Genomic DNA, 16993 nt, shown 5'->3' with positions numbered 1-16993 from the left:
TGCTTCCCGTGTACGGATGCCACTCAGACAAGGCTGCACTTTGGAGAGATTCCGGGCCATGTTAGTGCTGCGAACCTGCGGAGCACCAAGTCTTGGACATGCTCGACTTCACCATCTCGGAGGGGGTTGGAGATCAGCAGTGTAGTTCTATCCCACAAACATGGCCAATTCATTTTATACTGATAACGGCACTGGTAAGGAAAGTGGAGATGCTTGAAGTCCAGGCCATGTCTCCTCCTTGAAGAAGGCGAAAATGTGGTGGAGGGTATAACAATGGCTGTTTAAGATTGGAGCAGTAAATAAGTTCAATTATGGGAGGAGGAAAAAAAGAGATGCGAGTAGTACAAAGGGTTTATCAGAGCTGTAATGTACTTGCCATTCAACCCTGCCTGGTGCTGGGCACTGGAGTAGACTTGTTATTTGTGCTATGACGCTCCTGTTGATAACAGCTGTTTCCTCATTCTCAGGGAGTTGTGCTCTCACGAAATGCTCTTCAGCAAGGAACAGTTCATGTGCAGTCAACTGTGGCCAAAGTTCATGATGTGCTACCCTTGTCCCCTTCTCCTGGGGAGGCAGGGTGGGGTGGGGCGGGGTGGGGTGGGGAGTGGGGAGGGGGTGGGGGTGAGATTTTTAAAAATCTGACTATAGGAATGTGCAGGACTGAAAAAGACCAGTGTGGTTAATCTAGCCGGTCTGAATATTCAATATGGAATGTCTGAGGGGAGAAAGTTTAAAGTCAATCATTTCGCTTTACCTCAGAAGCAAAGAAGAAAAAATGTTTAATCACAATAAGCACGTCTTGTGGTGCTTCCTGTTCACTGTACATACAACATAAAACCCAAAAGTTAGAATGGCCTTTGACGTGCCAAGAAAAATAAACATTGAGGGTGTTATGAAAGTAGGTGACTGAACATCCTGATACCCCTTTAATCTTTAACCCTGAGAGGCCATTCTAACTTCCCTTCCACGATGTACATACAGCAAACTGGCGATTGTAGTACTCTTGCATATTCTGGTATACCAAGTCTCCCCTGTTTCTCTTTTTTTTTAAAATTGCTTTTTATAAACATTTGTCTAAAAGAAAACTTTCACCAAGTACAAAGAACAATTATATACATACTTACTGGTTGCTTATGCAGCACTCCAAATTCCACCGCTACACTGGGTGGTTAATACTTACTGAGGCCCTTATCAATTCTTTTCTGCAAAATCAGATATGCATATTTGTACAACTTTCACCACAGGAAGCCCCACTGGCTGACTGAATTGGCCGTGAAATTTTGCCTCCACGTCTGGATCTCATGAATGTTTTTCGTCTCCCCCAAAAGAAACGGTACAACTTTAAGAGCATCCTGCTACACCCAGGCTCAGTGAAGTTTTTCACACGTTCCATCCTCAGTTCAGTTCACACAGTGACAGGGGGAAAGGACCGATCTCCCCCTCCCCTGACTGAAGTCGTTGCAGTTGATGTCCCCGCCCCACTTCCCAACCCCACCCCCACCGCCCCACCCCCGCCCCATCTATTGCGAACAGCTGGTAGAACTACTTCCAAATGTAATCATTTCTAGAAAAATATAGGTGTAATACGATTGCTTTAGTTCAGAGAGTGTACAGGATGAAGATGATCCCTATATTGCAGAAGCATGTACAGTGCTTTATTAACACTAAAAACTGTAGTGCGACTTTGAAGATCAGTACCAGAGGCTTCACCGTCTTGAGGTCATCCTTATTTGGGACAGAATACCCTGGAAAATCAAAAAAAGCCAATGTTAGTCCCCTGGATGCAAGGTGTAATATTTTGTTTGATGTTACATTTCCAGATATTCATTCTGCTAGTTAACTTGGACCATCTTTTGAGGCCAAGCCAACTGGTTTTATACCCTCATATGTGATGCAACAATTAGCACCCCCGACTTCTAAATTCAAAAACAAGGTTTCTCCCTGTCAGGAGTAACGACACCCCCTTTACAGGACAAAGGCCCATAGCTCCAATGCCCTTTCTCCTCCCTGCAGCCTCACTGTTTGGACCAAGGCATATCCCTGGATCTCCTACGGTCATTCTTCCTCAGAATCTGATGACGATGATTAACCTCCTCCTTAAATCTTCCCTTCTTCCTCCACTCGGCATTCTCTTAAAACTCGAGGTTAGTGTCAACCTCCCACAGCTTCTTCCTTTACCCCTACTGTTTTCAACTTTACTTGTCTCCTGTATAAAGGCTCATTTTAAAAATGTGTTTGCCCCATCTTCTAGCAGCAGATGCAACTGGAGCTGAAAATATTAGAATGGCTCCTTCAGTACAGATAACAGATTACAAATTAGGGCATTTGTTGCACCTTTCTCTTATTTAAACATAGGGTTCTTAATTTAAAAAGAAACTAACATATATGGATGGGAGAAACCAATTATTGGGCTGTATGCAAAATGGAAGTCTGGACTATTCACAGACAGTACTTGTCGTTGGAAGGCTCCATATCAAGCTCTGGGTGAAAGTGGGAGGTAACAGAAGATCAACAGTGCTGAACTCACTTGGTTCATAGTAAGTCTTTGAATACTGAAAACATTTGTAGTAGCCAAGCGATTTCTTCTGTCAATCACAGGGCTAATTATACTTCGTAAAATCCTGAGAGCCACTTTGGACTGAACAGGATGCTCAGGCCTGGAGTCTTTTGTTTTCTAAACCTGATAATACGAGAACTTGGAGTCTATCATCCGCTGCCAAATTTTGAATTATTGAATGTAATAGCGCTTTTTTAGTTGAGATTGTGACAAAGTTGAAACTCAAAGATAAAGATTTTTGGTGTTGTTGGCTTTGAAAGATATTCCATTCTGTTATACACCTTTGCATAAATTTAGTGGGGCAGCATGGGGCTGGCATTTTTAAAATTAAAACTCATTGAGTAAGTAACAAGGGAGACCTGTACTAACACCAGTTATGTTTATAACACAATAGGACTGGATGGTCAGTCCGCACACCCCCCTCCTCAACCGGTTAAACTCTGTTACCACATCAGCACTAGGACCAGGCCTCAGTCATCCCATTCCATCAATGCAGCCTGGACTTACATATTGTTACATAAAGCCAGGACTCCAGTTTTTATATTTATTCCTTCCTGGGGCGTGGGCATCGCTGGCTAGGCCAGCATTTTCACTGACTATCCCTAAGGAAGGGTAATATGAAGCTGCGACAGGTCTGTAAGATTGAAGGATATTCCGAAAATCAGTATTGGCATCGATTAGGCTGGTCCGGGAAAAAACACTTCAAGGCCTCAAGTGGAAATAGACCTTTTCTTTAATCTGATTTTGAAGTTGTTAATCAGTAGGATTGGTATTGTGGGAAGGTGGCATTGAATAGGCGGGAAACATCTTTCTTCACCCACACGCATCTTGTTATCTTCCAGATAAAAGGGACGGCGTTAATACCTGCAGCCCTCAAAATGCACTGGGCGTCATTACAGTCCAACTGGAGAACTGCACATGCCATGTGGACACCTCACTGCTGCTTCCAAGTTCTAGGTTGGCGCTGTATTGAGCAGCCTGGAGGCCTGATCCAGCTGTAGGGGGGCAGGTGTGGAAGAAAGGGTTGGGGGGGGGGGGGGGGGGGGGGGGGAGAGAGGGGGTGTGCTCTTGAGGTGGGGTGAGGGTGGGAGAAAGCATCAGGTAGACCTGAGGCGGCAGCAGCCAATAGAATTCTTGAGGATCCTGGAAGGGCTCCTTTTGCTGACGATAAACAATTTTAAGGCTTTGGGCTCTGGCGTCCTGGCAGGTTTTACATTGCACCCTCTACTCAGTAAGGTTGGATTGGGCTGCTGTGCATGATTTGTAGGGATTGATTCCGGCAGGTGCCCCAGCCACTCGATGGAAGGCCCCTGGGGAAAATGGCAAACTCTGTCCCCACCAGGTGAAGGGAGTGAACATCTCCCCCGCGGTTTAGTGCATCTGGTGTACTAACCTGTAGTTACCTGTACTAACACCAGCAGCAATGTAGGACTGGATGGTCAGTCCGCACCCCACCCCCCCACCCCAACTGTTTAAACTCTATTACCATATCAGCACTAGGACCAGGCCTCAATCATCCTATTCCATCAATGCAGCCTGGACTTATATATTGTTACATAAAGCCAGGACTAGTTTAAACACTGTTACCACATCAGCCTGCTATTAAGAGCATTTATTACGTTGGCTGTTGTATCCAGGCGAATGAAAGTGGTGGACTAAAAGTTCACCCATGGCCCATTTGCCAGGATTAAGGAACTGGATCGATTTGGCTCTCATACTTACACCACAAAAAGCACAGCTGTAGAAGGAAGCCCCCAGATGGGTCAGAGCACAAGCAGTAAGAAACCTACATTGCCAGACGACTCAGGTATACCATACCCCTACACAAACCCCAGCCAGATCACCAGGAACCTTGGATGCACGCCGTCCAGTTCAGTGGGTCCCTCGATGTTCCATATTTTCCCGTCTCCATTGGGGACATAGGTTCAAGAATGGGCTATTTATCTTCTAGAACCCATTCAGTTACTCAATGGGTGATCGGTAGCTGCAACTCCATGTTGCTAACTCCTTATCCCCATGTCCCCTAATACCTCTGGTTAACAAAAATCCAGCAATCTCAGAGTTAAACATTAAACTGCCGGGGAGCCTGGTTATGTTTCCACTAGATTTTGGAGAATTTGGGGATTCTTGCTAGCACCAGGTGAGTTGGAAGAACACACGAAACACGACCTTCTTTTAAAAAAAAATGTTTCCAGTTTGTTCCCCTCCAGCTCATGACTCTACCAAACCAGAAAACATTTTCACAACTTCGAATGCATCTTATCAAATTAAATTGGAGGTCAATCAGATTCTCTCCTTTCTGTGATTCCCACCAATCTGCGACTCTCTCCTTCATATCTTGTTCAACTTTCCAGTTGGTTCAGAAAATCGTTCTGTGGTCAATGGGTCAAAAAAATATTGAGGGTTACGAGGAAAAGGTTGGGGGAATGGCACTAGGTGCGTTGCTCATGCGGAGAGCTGGCACAGACGCAATGGGCTGAATGGCCTCCTTCTGTGCTGTAACAATTCTGAGAGCTCACGTTGAAGCAGGCACCGCTTGATTAAAATACTTTCAAGCCCTGGTTTAAAGAAGGGATGTGAATGGAAAAACTTTGCACAGATGTGACCATTTACACGTCACTTATGTGTGTGAGGCTGCCTTTGACATTGCGTAACACACATTCCACACATAGCATGTGTGCGTATTCCCAATTATGCCCAGAGGTCTGTATCTTGACAGCTTTACATGCAGGGCTATAACATATTATATGACCATGTCTGTTGCTGGGCAACCCTTTCAATGATTCCAATACAATGAATTCTGTGGGTAAACGGAAAATAATAGACTGAAGTTGTGCAAAGCAGTAACGTGATTTGAATGATACTTGGAAGCATACTTTAAAACCTCAAAATGTCTTGCAGCCTTAAGTGCAAGTTCCAAGCTTGTTTATATTATTTATATTGTATACAGATTTCCATTTACTTGCTCCCAAGCCTTGCCATTTGAGTCTTACTCTGGCGAGTTCGCTTGTTCTGTTAGTGCCAGTTTTTAGACGCTGATCACTGTTGAAAATATGATTGTTTTTCCGTGTGTGACCTTGCATCAGATAGAAGGCTAGAGTTCCCAATCCACTAGTCTCCAGGAATCAGACTCATCTTCAGCTGAGCCTTAGTTGGTAGCACACTTGCCTCTGAGTTACACGGTTATAGGTTCAAGTCCCCCTCCAGGACTTCAGCATAAAAACTAAGGCTGACGCTCCAGTGCAGTATTGAGGGAGTGCTGCACTGTTGGAGCTGCTGTCCTTTGGATGAGACCTTAAACCAAGGCCCCATCTGCCTAAGATCCCAGGGCACTATTCTGCAGGAACGCTCTCCCTGGTGGCCTGGCTAATATTCATACCTCCATCACAAAAACAGATTAGCTGGTCATTATCATATTGCTGTTTGTGGGAGCTTGCTGTGCATAATTTGGCTGCAAAGTTTTCTACATAACTATTGTGACTTCAAAAGTAAAGTACTTCGTTGGCTGTAAAGTGCTTTCAGACATTCGATGGCCGTGATAAATACAAGTCTTCCTTTTAATCCAGGGCAGTATTGTGAGCAACCCAGGAGAAAAATACCGGACACGGGGTGAGAGGACGGTATAACAGACAAAGAATCATCCAACTGGGTAATGAAGAGCCAGGTCGCTTTCCAGTTGGGTGTGGGAAGGTGCTGTGCCTCGAAGATGGACATGTTGGGCAACCAATAGCAATACAGTGGGGGGTGGGGCGGTTGGCGGCAGAAAGTCATGTGATGAAACCTCCAGGAACAGGGCCGGCCAAAATGAGCAATCCTATTCTTGGTGGGAATGTGAGCAGTGAGGAGATTTCGAGAGGTTGAGTGAGTGGGCAAATACATGGAGATGCAGTATAATGTGGATAAGTATGAAGTTATCCACTCTGGTAGGAAAAACAGAATGGCAGAGTATTATTTATATGGTGACAGATTGGGAAATGTTGATGTACAAAGGGACTTGGGTGTCCAATCACTGAAAGCAAGCATGCAGGTGCAGCAAGCAGTTCAGAAGGCAAATGGTATATTGGCCTTCATTGCAAGAGGACTTGAGTACAGGAGCAGGGATGTCTTACTGCAGCTGTACAGGGCCTTGGTGAGACCACACCTGGAGTATTGTGTGCAGTTTTGGTCTCCTTATCTAAGAAAGGATATATTGCCATAGAGGAAGTGCAGTGAAGGTTCACCAGACTGATTCCTGAGATGGCTAGATTGTTGTATGAGGAGAGATTGGGTCGACTAGGTCTGTATTCACTGGAGTTTAGAAGAATGAGAGCATTGAAACGTATAAAATTCTGACAGGGATGGACAGACTGGACGCAGGGGTGATGTCTCCTCTAGCTGTGGGGATCTAGGGGTCACAGTCTCAGGATAGGCAGGCCATCTAGGACTCAGATGAGGAGAAATTTCTTCACTCAGAGGGTGGTGAACCTGTGGAATTCTCTACCACAGAGGGCTGGGGAGGCCAAGTCACTGAATATATTTAAGGAGGAAATAGACAGATTTCTGGACTCGAAAGGCGTCAAGGGGTATGGGGAGAGAACGGGAGTATGACGTTGAGACAGAGGATCAGCCATGATCATATTGAATGGTGGAGCAGGCTCGAAGGGCCGAATGACCTACTCCTGCTCTTATTTTCTATGTTTCTATGTAATGGAGTCAAACGCCAGGACACTTTGTATGGGAAATGATCAACTCACTGCCTGGATAACCCAGTACCTACAAATAGCCTGGGGCAATTCTGCACTGTGGCTTGCTATTCCCCTGAGAAGCCCCGACATGTTGTTAGATTCTGCTTCACTTTTAATTAGTTGGTGCCATCAAAACATTTAGCCCATTCTGGTCATGCCCCGGTTGTGAGTTGTTGTGGTCCCGGAGCCCATCATCATAACCAGCCTCTCATTTCCCTGGGCCTGTTTGACAGACAGCAAGGGCAATGCAGCTTTCACTGCTGGCTTCAGGAAGGTTCATCATCTGACTGTGATGAAATATGGTCCACTCCACAATGAACTGTGTAGCTAAAGGACCTGCGAGACGTCACTGATTGGAATGAACGATCCCTGTCTTCAACCTGGATCTCGGGGAAATACTGAGCAGTCTTGGGACTGTTCCTGGTGACTACGGCACTGAGAGAGTGCTGCATATTCGGAGGTGCCGTCTTTCAGATGAGACCTTAAACTGAGGTCCCTCTGCCCTCTGAGCTGGGGGTGGGGTTAAAACATCCTACAGTATGATTCGAAGGAGGGCAAAGGGAATTCTCCATGGTGCCCTGGGATGATATGTAGCCCTGAACCAGTATCTCAAACCCATCACCTGGCTCTCCAACTTTGTTACTGCTTGTGGGAGCTGTTCGTGTGCAAATTTGGCTACAGCATTTCCTCCGATACAACGACGAATCAAAAAGTACTTCATTGTAAAGTGCTTTTAGAGGTTGTGTGGAAATTTCCCTTCTTTTCCCCCTTTGCACAACCACCTTCTGCCTTCCCCAATCTAAACTGCCTCGCAGGAGAAGTCGGTGGACCAGCAGAGAGGTTGAAATGTAAATTGGTGTCTATTATATTGTGCACGAGCCTCTGTTGGCACCAAATATGGGGATTGCTGGGGCTGAAAGGGTTAAAGGACTAATTGAAGAGGGTTCTGTAAACTGTTCTATAAGAACATTTCCCATCTCCTATTTTATGTTAAATTGTCACGGCATTGCCTCAAAGTCTCTCCTCGTATTTTGCATTTTGAATGCAAATCGAGAGCTTTTCCTTCTGGCAGCCAGCTGACTGTGTGCAATTCTCCCTAACCCTCTTAACAATCCATCATCCACATAGGGTACGTACTATAGGGGTCTTGTCCTCAGTCCTGGTAGCCGTCTGATGGGGGGGGCTGCCCGTAGGATTCCTTCTCAGTTCAAGTTTCACTGATTGCCTCTTGCCCACAGTTTCACTCCTTGGCACTCGCTCGGTGGCGATATCTGACAGGATCTGCTTTGCTATTTCTTTTCGCTTTGACAGCAAGCTGGAGTTGAGTGCAGAGTGTATGTCTGAGCTGTCCTGCCCTGTCTGGACAAAGAGAGAGAGTTAGTAAGAAATATGTGAGCACAAGCTGCTGGCTTAGATGCTTACCAAGGGAGGGGTGCCATACATTGCCATATTATTTTAAACCGCTGCCTTTTGTTTTTGCTTTTAAATATATTGAACGTCAGAAGATTCCAGAAATACATTGCTTGAGAACAAAGTTGAAACGTTTAAGCAGAGCTTATTTGAATGCCAAACTTAAATACTCATTCTCAACTCTTCAGTGCACCAGTATAGAAATATGAATGCACAACATTCTTAACAGTAAATATGTCACAATCTGGAATGTAAAAGGATCTTTGTACAAACCGTAGGTACAGATCTGCTTTCCAATTTGGCATCGTATTAGCAACAATACGTGATTCAACCTGCATTTCATTAAAATTCTAATCTTCAAAGTTTATATTCTCCCTTCCCCAGTTTTCCAACGTTTTAATAAGATACCAGTTGATCTCCCAGTCATTGCAGATAGTGGGGGGTGGGGGGTGGGGAGGGGGTTGTTGAAACTAAATGTAGCCTTCAGGTGAAGTGAGGGCAGAAGGCAGGGCTACTTGGACCAGGTTTGCGCATGTAATACCAGTCTCCAGTTTGTTGTTGCATATTCTGTTTTTAGTTTTTGTATTTCTGATCAAACTTCATTTCAGCTTCCGACATCAGGCGGCTGATGGATGGTAGAATCAGGAACTCTACCCGATGTCTCCAGTGAGAGGTCAGACCCATTTTGCTGGTCGGGCTTCCTTTACATTCTGCTGGGGAGCGTCCTGTGCATTTCCAGTGCTGATGGGCAGCTCACACTGGGGTGGGGTTTCCAGCCGGCCTGCAGTGCATTCACCGCTCAAAAGGGGAGCGAGGGTGGCACTCGTGGATGCAGGCCTCGGGTTGTCTCACAGGCTTCAGAGAAATGTCAGGAGCCAGGTGTAAGGAGGATGGGCCTTGTCTATGCACAATCAGGCTTTTTTATTCATTCGAGGGATGTGGGCATCACTGGCAAGGCCAGAATTTGTTGTCCGTCTGAATCGCCCTCGAGAAGGTGGTGGTGAGCTGCCTTCTTGAATCGCTGCAGTCCATGTGGTGTAGGTACACCCACAGTGCTGTTAGGGAGGGAGTTCCAGGATTTTACCCAGCGACAGTGAAGGAATGCCGATATATTTCCAAGCCAGGATAGAGCGGATTGGAGGGGAACTTGCAGGTGGTGGTGTTCCCGTGCATTTGCTGCCCTTGTCCTTCTAGATGGTAGTGGTTGTGGGTGTGAAAGGTGCAGTAAAAGAAGCCTTGGTGAGTTGCTGCAGCACATCTTGTAGATGGTATACACTGCTGCTACTGTTCATCTGTGGTGGAAGGAGTAAATGTTCAAGGTGGTGGATGGGCAAGTGGGCTGCTTTGTCCTGGATGGGGTTGAACTTCTTGAGTGTTGTGGGAGCTGCACTCATCCAGGCAAATGGGGAGTATTCCATCACACTCCTGACTTGTGCCTTGTAGATGGTGGACAGGCCTTGGACAGACAGGAGATCAGTTACTCATTGCAGAATTCCCAGCCTCTGACCTGCTCTTGTAGCTACAGTATTTGTATGGTTAGTATAGTTAAATTTCTGCTCAATGGCGATCCAAGGTTGTTGGTGAGGGGGATACGTTGATGGTAACCATTAAGTGTCATAGGGGGCAGTTAGGTTCTCTTGTTAGAGATGGCAATTGCCTGGATATTGTCCAGGTTTTGCTGCATATGGACATGGACTTCTTCAGTCCGAGTAGTTGTGAATGGTACTGAACATTGTGCAATCATCAGTGAACATCCCCACTTCTGACCTTAAGATGAATGATGAAGCAGCTGAAGTTGGTTTTGCCTAGGAAACTACCCTCAGGTACTCCTGCAGCAATGTACTGGGGCTGAAATGAGTGACCTCCAACGACCACAACCTGTCTTTGTGCTGGGTATGACTCCAGCCAGAGGAGGGTTTACCCTTTGATTCCCACTGACTTAAATTTTTCAGGGACTCCATGATGCCACACTCGTTCAAATGCTGCCTCTCACCTCTCCTCTGGAATTCAGCTCTTTTCTCCATCTGTGGCCAAGGCTCCAGTGAGGTCTGGAGTTGCTGAGGTGGTACTGGCTCTGTCCCCTCCGCACCACTACTGTTCCCTTCATACATCACTATCCTCCCTCTAATGTAGGCAATAGTTTAGCTTTGGCCTAAAATGGCTTGCAGACATTCTGTATAATGACACGTGTCATCATTAGAGTGATGGGCCTGAATTTTACCTTTGGCGGGCGTGTCCGATCAATGGCCAAGGAGTGGTCGGGAAACGGGCCCCTGACCACGATCGGCCCCTGACCACGATTTCACGCTGGCTGGCCAATTAACATCGAGCCAGCGGGAAACGTGCGCTGAAAAGCTCAGTGCTGCCGGGGTGGGGGCGGTAAGAGGGTGGGTGATGATGTCACCGCAGGCGTAGGTGAGCGCTGCCAGAGTGAGCTGCCTGAAGGCAGACAGCTGCCCCAGGGAGCTGCGGACATGAGAAAGGTAAAATAAAGGTTTAAAAAGTGGCAAAAAAAAAAAGTCCATGCGTCACAATCAATCACCTGAAACTTTACCTCATAAAAACGCTGTCCACAGATATTTTTTTAAATTTTATTTCATAACGGAAACCTTCATCCAAGGGCGGGTTACTGTAACTGTTACTGTAACTGTAAGGTTGGACGGGCCACGAAAAATCGGAGACAATTGTGCCGTTAACGGGCTTAATTGCCCTCTTAATTGTCGGCGGGCGCACTTCCGACTTTTGCGTGTGCCCGCCGAGCGAAATGTCGCGCGGGTGCGCGATGACGTCGGGACGCTCGCCCGATGCCTTCTCGCGCAGTTTTACGCCCGATGGGGGTCGGGCGTAGGCCCACCCACCCGCCCACGGGACGCAAAATTCAGCCCCACGGTGTTTGGTTTCTGCATTTTCTCCTCGCTCTGCCCCATGGGGAACAGACAATAGGGGAAAGGGTTGGATTCATTTGACAATTTTATGGAGGAACTCCTGGAAGCTCTAAGTGCCTTTTAACCGACTACATTTACGTTTATGGCTTTTTTTTGAAGTACACGCAGAGTGTGTTCTCCTTCTTCTACATTTGTTTTCAAATGTGCTCTCCTTATGTTTAGGCCTTGTGTGTGGCCTAAAGACTTTGGGAATATTCGACAACACAGTTGTGTTGTACTATAATTAATGTTGTTATATATAAAATGGAGAGTATGTGTGTGGTGTGGTGGGGGGGGGCGGGCGGGTGGGGTGGAGGGGGGAGTCGGGGAGAGGAAGCTGGGCAGAAACTGTGAAATATAGAAAATACTCCCCAAGGGCAAAACTCACAACTAACCACGAGCTGATGGTTTATGCAATGGTTGGGCTGTTCTGGAATATTTTGTGTGTTCTGTAGTATCCTGTTACATATTTTGTCTTCACCTACATGAAGGAGAGCCAAGTGAAGAGAGATGGTATGCACTGTTGCCGAGACATGTTAATGACTCCCAAGAATTTGTTCTACTGAGTAGAGTTTTTTTTAAAGAAAGTTATTTTTCTCATTTCTTCTCCGAAAGGCACTGACCCATTAAGAGGTACAGACCCAACAAGAGGTACGATTTCATGGCTGTCAATCTCGCTCTGATATCTCACTCAAGTTGCCATTTTTTTTTACCTATGAGCCTAGAGTGTCAACCGTGGCTCAGTGGGTAGCACGCTTGAGTCTGAGTCAGAAGGTTGTGGGTTCAAGTCCCGCTCCAGGACCTTTAGCCTAAGCTTCAATGCAGTAGAGGGAGTGCTGCAGTGAAAGAGGTACTGTCTTTTGGGAAGAGACGTTAGACTGAGGCCCTGCCTGCTCTCTCAAGCAGATGTAAAAGATTCCATGGCACTTTTTCAAAGAAGAGCAGGGGAGTTATTCCTGCTGGTCTGGTTCGCATTTATCTTTAAATCGGCACCACAAAAATAGATTGTTTGGTCATTATCGCATCGCTATTTGTGGGATCGCGCTGTGTGTAAACTGGCTGCCACATTTCCTACTTTACAGCAGTTTTTTTCCCCCACACTTTCTCATTGGTTGTAAAGAGCTTTGGGGCATCACGAGGCTGTGAAAGGTGCTATATAAACATAAGTCTTTTCCTTTTCTTCACACTGCAATTAGAATTCCAGCACTGGTACATTTCTGAGATTAATGCTAATTGATTAAGTATTGTGGAAATAAGTTAATTAAGCAAACACTGACCACTCTTATCAGGAGTGAAGCACTAAAGAGAGAGTGTTATCTTGCCTATAATATGACCCAATGATATACTATCCTGTAATTCCGTAAATTACAGTGTATTTTACCAGGCAGAACATAACACCAATAATTAGCCTAGTTTTTAATTTATTTTTAAGAGTACTTGTGTTAACTGATTCAAGCTGGGGCAGTAAAAGAGGAGCGTACAGTTGACCTCATTGACCTTAGCGAAATCACCAGGGTTCCTATTCCTGAACTTTACTGGAAGGCACACATATCTGAAGGAATACAATGAGATTGCGATCTGCAGTGTTGCTAACCAATTGTGTTTTGAGAAAGCAGTCAGCATTCTGGATGACCAGATACCCAGAAGTCTGAAACTTCAACCTAGACATACAGCAGTTTCAACCAGGCCAAGCATGCTGGGTGAGGTGAGTGCCATTACCACAGCCACCGCTCAAACTCACAGGAAATGCACTTAAGAAAGATTTGTAACATGAACTTTTAAATCGAGAGTCTGTTCTTTTTTTTTAAAACAAACTGAGTTGTATATTATTTCCTAAACGTGTTCTCTGTGCAATTCAGGCCTCTCGTTCTGAGCTGTGGTTATTAGGCCTCAATGGCTTTTCTCTGTGCCCATCAGCTTCACTTGATGATGTGACCCCTGCAGGATTAACTTGAACCAGGACAAATAGGCTGGGCAAAGATTGATGAGAGAAGACAGCTACAATAGTCCTCCGGGAGGAGGTGGGGCTTGCGCCCGTGAATTCAGAGGATTGGACACCAATGCGTCCTCTTTGTTTAAGCCCGTGTTAAGGAGCTGAGAGACAGGCCAGACTCGAATTATATTTTTTCAAGAATATGGGTGCCCTTTTGAACAAATTGGTCATTTTAATAAGGCTAAAACTTTTCCGGATGTTCATGAAAATCAGACCTTGTGATGTGGAACAGATATTTTGACAGTTGCCAAAAACTTGCTTTCAGAGCGAGCAGGCAGTATTTTGGCAGAAATGTCCTAATTGGTCCACTTTGCCCTCTGACGTGGGATTTTAGGACAATCTAGCATCTTGTTTGGTAACTCGTTCTGGCGCCAGCCCACAAGTTCATTGAATTCACTTTACACGGTGAGTTGCGACTCTTAGTGCTTTTACCATTCCAATACCTCCCTCCCGCACACCGCCCCTCCCCCACACACAACCATGCCGATGAAAACCTGTCTTTTTGTTGCCTCCAGGCCCCCAGGAGAAGACTCACTCTGGAATGGAGTCTATTTGTGGCCTTACATTTGGCAGGGGGTTAGAAATCATTAACAGTTTTCCCTTCATGTCGGGAGTTGTAATCTGAGGGGCTGAGTGGCGTGGGGGGGAAAAAAAAGTAAAGCAAAGAAATCAAGAGGACATCCAAAACAAGCCGAGGTTTCTGTGTTTTGTTTTTAAAGGGAGAGTCACCTGGAAATAATTTGATAGACATTTGTGTCTATATAGTATAAGGAAACACTGGAGTATGTCAGCCACTGGGATAAGTGGTTGTAAATACACAGTATTAAAAAAAGTACACTGCACTGGGACACCTTTGAACTTGTATAATGTTAGAAATGACCCATGAAACTTGTACTACGATAAGAACAGAAAGTATTGGAATGTCTGGCAGCAACTGTGGAGAGAGACAGAGTTAACGTTTTGAGTTGAATATGACTGTTCAGAGTTGAAGGAGGTAGAAAAGTGATAGGTTTTATGATATTGAAAGTGGGGGGAGGAGTAGAAAGAACAAAAGGAAATCTCTCCTCATGACTGGAGAGGAATGTGGAATGGGAGGGGTGGCGGCAATCCAGTTGTTGTGGTCCACCTGGGAACCAATAACATTGGTAGAACCAGGAATGACATTCTAAGAGAATTTGAGGAATTAGGGTCTGAATTAAAATGCACAGCATCAAAGGTAATCTCTGGATTTTTACCTAAACCACGCGCCAGTTGGCATAGGGTCAAGTAGATTAGAGACTTCAATGCATGGCTCAGAGAGTGGGAAGAAGGGGCTTTGATTCATGGGACACTGGCATCAGTAGTCAGGGAAGAATGAGTTATTCCGTTGGGAGGAGCTACACTTGAAGCGGGCTGGGACCAGTGTCCCGGCCAATTGTATCACTAGGGTACTTGTCAGGGCTTTAAACTAACAGCAGGTGGGTGAGGGGCTTGGGGATGGTGAGGTGGGATGGGGGAGGGGAGAATTAGAAATCCGAAGAGAAAGGTCGAGGCATCGGAGGAGTATAGCAGTGTGGCTAAAGACAAGCAGAATGGGACAGGGAGTTTAACAAAAATTGTACATCAGTGAATAAGGTCATTCAGGGAATAGAAGTAATAAATGGAATTAAAAGTTCTTTATCTGAATGCACGAAGCATCTGCTATAAGATAGATAAACTATCAGCACAAATAGAGGTAAATGGTTTAGATCTAATCACCATTACAGAGGCATGGTTGCAGGATGATCATGGTTGGGAAATAAATATTCCAGGGTACACAATAATTCGGAAAGACAAAGGAAATGGGAAAGGAGGAGGGGTAGCCCTGATAGTAAAGGGTGACATAAGGACTTTTAGAGAGAACACATGAATATACGAAATAGGAGCAGAAGTAGGCCATTCAGCCCCTTGAGCCTGCTCCGTCATTCAACAAGATCATGGCTGATCCGTTTGTGTTTCGAGTTCCACATTCCCACCTATCCTCGAAGGGACCTGGCCTCAGAAGATCATGTAGTAGAATCAGTATGGGTAGAAATTAGAAATAGCAAGAGTCAGAAAACATTGGTGGGAGCGGTTTATAGGCCCCTTAACAGTGATTACACCATTGGACAGAACATTAAACAAGAAATCATTGGCGTTTGTAACAAAGGCAATGTAATCATTGTGGGGCACAACCCATATGTAGCCCACCCCAATGGAAAAGTTCACTCTTCCCTGAGTACTGATGCCAGTGCCTAATGTATCACATAGATTGCGACAATCAAATTGGCAAGAGTGGCTTAGAAAATGAGTTTGTAGAATGTTCTTGAACCAATGTGTTTTGGAATCAACTAGGGATGAAGCTATCTTAAGTCTAGCATTGTGTAATGAAGAAGAATTAATTAGTAATGTTATAGTAAAAGATCTACTGGAAAATAGTGATCATAATACCATTGAATTCCAGCTTAAATTTGAAAATGTCCATACTCCAATCGCAAACAAAAATCTTAAACTTAAACAAAACCAATTACATAGGTATGAGGGGAGAACTGGCTGAGGTTAATTTGGTAAATAGACTAAAAGGTATGGAGGTAAATGAACAGTGGGAAATGTATAAAGAAACAATTCAAAATGTCCCAAAAAATTACATTGCATGGAACAGCAAACACTCAGCAAGAAAGACCCATCGGTGGCTTACTCAGGAGGTTAAGGATTGAATTAGGTCAAACAAAGTGGTTTACAATGTTGCAAAAAACTTTAAAAAGTCTGAGAATTAGGAGTGTTTTAGAGACCAGCAAAAGGCAACCAAAAAGCTGATAAAAAGAAAAAAAAATAGGATATGGGAGTAAACTAGCCAGGAACATAAAGACAGATTGTAAGAGCTTTTATAAGCGTATAGAAAGCAAGAGGGTAGCTAAAGTAAATATTGGTCCCTTAGAAGCAGAGACAGGGGAAATTATGATGGGGAATGAGGAAATGACAGAGACATAGACACAAAATATTCGTGCAGTCTTCACAGTGGAAAACACAAGTTTCATTCCAGAAATAGACAGTAACCTATGGTCCAAAGAGAGTAAGGAAATTAGGGAAATTAATATCAACAGAGAAATAGCATTGGAGAAACTTAAGGGTCTAAAATGTGACAAATCCATGAGGCTGGTGGCCTACACGATAGTGTTCTAAAGGAGATAGCTGCAGAGATAGTAGACTGTGATTTTCCAGAATTTATTGAATTGGGGACGGTCCCATCAGATTGGACGTTGGCAGATGTTACTCTGCTTTTCAAGAAAGGAGGGAGAGAGAAAACAGGAAACTACAGGCCAGTTAGCCTAACGTCAGTTGTTGGGAAAACGCTGGAATCTATTATTACGGAAGTGTTAACAATGCA

At 45.0% G+C, this 16993-nt stretch overlaps 1 protein-coding gene across 5 annotated transcripts in view; it reads right to left on the bottom strand.

The window, feature by feature from the left end:
- Positions 1 to 599: 599 nt before the first annotated feature.
- luzp1 (leucine zipper protein 1) overlaps positions 600 to 16993 on the bottom strand; it is a 138019-nt gene continuing 121625 nt past the window's right edge. For all 5 annotated transcript variants that reach the window (XM_078567316.1, XM_078567317.1, XM_078567318.1 and 2 more), the window contains 2 exons: positions 8419 to 8640; positions 600 to 1745 (listed from right to left, as the gene is read on the bottom strand). In XM_078567316.1, the coding sequence (XP_078423442.1) occupies positions 1707 to 1745; positions 8419 to 8640 (261 nt within the window). In that variant the 3' untranslated portion in view covers positions 600 to 1706. The remainder of the gene's footprint in view (positions 1746 to 8418; positions 8641 to 16993) is intronic.

Source organism: Cetorhinus maximus, chromosome 21 (assembly GCF_964194155.1).
Source record: "Cetorhinus maximus chromosome 21, sCetMax3.hap1.1, whole genome shotgun sequence".
Classification (NCBI taxonomy): domain Eukaryota; kingdom Metazoa; phylum Chordata; class Chondrichthyes; order Lamniformes; family Cetorhinidae; genus Cetorhinus; species Cetorhinus maximus.
The sequence above is the reverse complement of the archived record's forward strand: the minus strand, read 5'-3'. Positions and strand labels throughout refer to the sequence as shown.